This window comes from Propithecus coquereli, unplaced genomic scaffold, assembly GCF_000956105.1.
Source record: "Propithecus coquereli isolate 6110/MARCELLA unplaced genomic scaffold, Pcoq_1.0 Scaffold316, whole genome shotgun sequence".
Taxonomy (NCBI): Eukaryota; Metazoa; Chordata; class Mammalia; order Primates; family Indriidae; genus Propithecus; species Propithecus coquereli.
Window position 1 is genome coordinate 907,128 of NW_012148797.1, and position 1,686 is coordinate 908,813.

At 34.2% G+C, this 1,686-nt stretch overlaps 1 protein-coding gene across 1 annotated transcript in view; it reads left to right on the forward strand.

The window, feature by feature from the left end:
• PARPBP (PARP1 binding protein) overlaps positions 1–1,686 on the forward strand; it is a 77,966-nt gene that overhangs the window by 56,996 nt on the left and 19,284 nt on the right. Inside the window, exon 6 of the mRNA XM_012650271.1 lies at positions 1,115–1,298. Within this exon, the coding sequence (XP_012505725.1) occupies positions 1,115–1,298 (184 nt within the window). The remainder of the gene's footprint in view (positions 1–1,114; positions 1,299–1,686) is intronic.

Genomic DNA, 1,686 nt, shown 5'->3' on the forward strand with positions numbered 1-1,686 from the left:
GCTAATTAAATGTGAACAATCCAATTTCCAGTGCTTGTTAGGGAACCTGGCATTTCTCTAAAACATAAAACCTTGCAATAAGGCAGTGAGAGTGAAAACTTCAGTTCATAATTTCCTTTGCGCCACTACAAAAGAGAAGTTTAATACCATACCCAAGCTAGAAAGTGGCAGAGCTGCAATGTGTGCTCAGGCAGCCTGACTTCATGGTCCATAGTCAGACCAGACCACTTTCTCCTTTGGCACTGTGCAGCCTTCCCAGAAATACCTGTAGGGATGGGGATCTCATGACTTAAAAAAGAGACCTCTTCTATCGTTGGACATCTCTAATTTTTTCCTTAAAATGGACCAAAATTCCTCCTATATGTTTCTCACTTCGGTCCTATATCAGTTCTTTAAAGCAGGAGCTAAAACATATTCTTTCAAGTTCAGGCTTGGTATAAAGAAACACTGATTTCAGATTTTTTAAAACACTTCTCTCTTGGCCATAATTAGTCCAGTCTCTGGTTTGCTTTGGATCAGTGCTAATTTGCTCTATTTCCTCTTCCATATAATAGCCCTTCACTTATTAGAATGCAGTATCATGTGTTTCAGGTGAGTCTCCTTCCTTCCCGCCTCCTCCCTAGCCCAGAATACCATGTGTTCTTGGACAAGCCATTTAACTTTTATGAGACTCAATTTTCTTATCTCTGATTTAGGAGTAATAATACCAATTTATTGAATTGGTTTTAAGATTAACTTAATGTATGATTCTAGTATTCAATGAGAAGTAGCTGGTTTTGTTATCTTAATTGTATCTAAAGGTACATATTTTAAGTATATTGCATGTGTACAACTGCATCTGAATCCATTATCAGATTTCATATATAACTAAATTATTTCCCTTCAGCTTTCAAATCGAGGATGAAGCAACAAATGACTTGCTTTTAAGCAAACTTTGAAAATTTTGTTTCTAGTGGTTCTCATCTTTTTCTTAAATGCTTTATTGTTTGATTTATAAGATCAAAGCTGTATTCTTTGGAAAGTGTTGATTAACTCTGAGAATTATGTTTTCAAGCTTATAAGCATGTTGTCATTTGCAATACTATTATAAAGGCAATCTTATTTCTATTTTCAGCATTGCAGGGGGTCGAATACTGTCAGTGATAAAGATGCAGCTGATTAAAGGCCATAACAGCAGGGATCCTTTTTATAAAGCAGTAGAGGAAGTTGCTCAGGATTTGGATTTGAGGATTAAAAATATTATCAATTCTCAACAAGGAGGTGTAGCTGTTAGCACCACTGACATCAGTCCTGCACGGGTAATGAGCTTTTGATTTTTCATTATCCTCCTATACAGAACATTATCTGTTCTATTTATTGTAGAAATGATTTACTATTGCTACTTAATTCAGAAGAGTGTGTTCTAAAATGATGTTGAAAATTTAAGTTTCTCAATAGGATTATGTAAGATTATTTTCAACATGGGTAAATCATGACATCTTTGGGCCAAATTGTATTTGTTAAAGTGAGGCATTAGATAATTTCCAGTATCCCTTTTAGCAATAAAAACTTGTAATTCTTGATGAATATTAAGGTGTTTTGTGGTATTTTTCAATAATCTTATAAAACAACTATTTTTTCATTTATTCAGATATAAAATAGGAGCCTTGTTTCTCTGGTTTTGACCTTACTACTAAACACTATAGG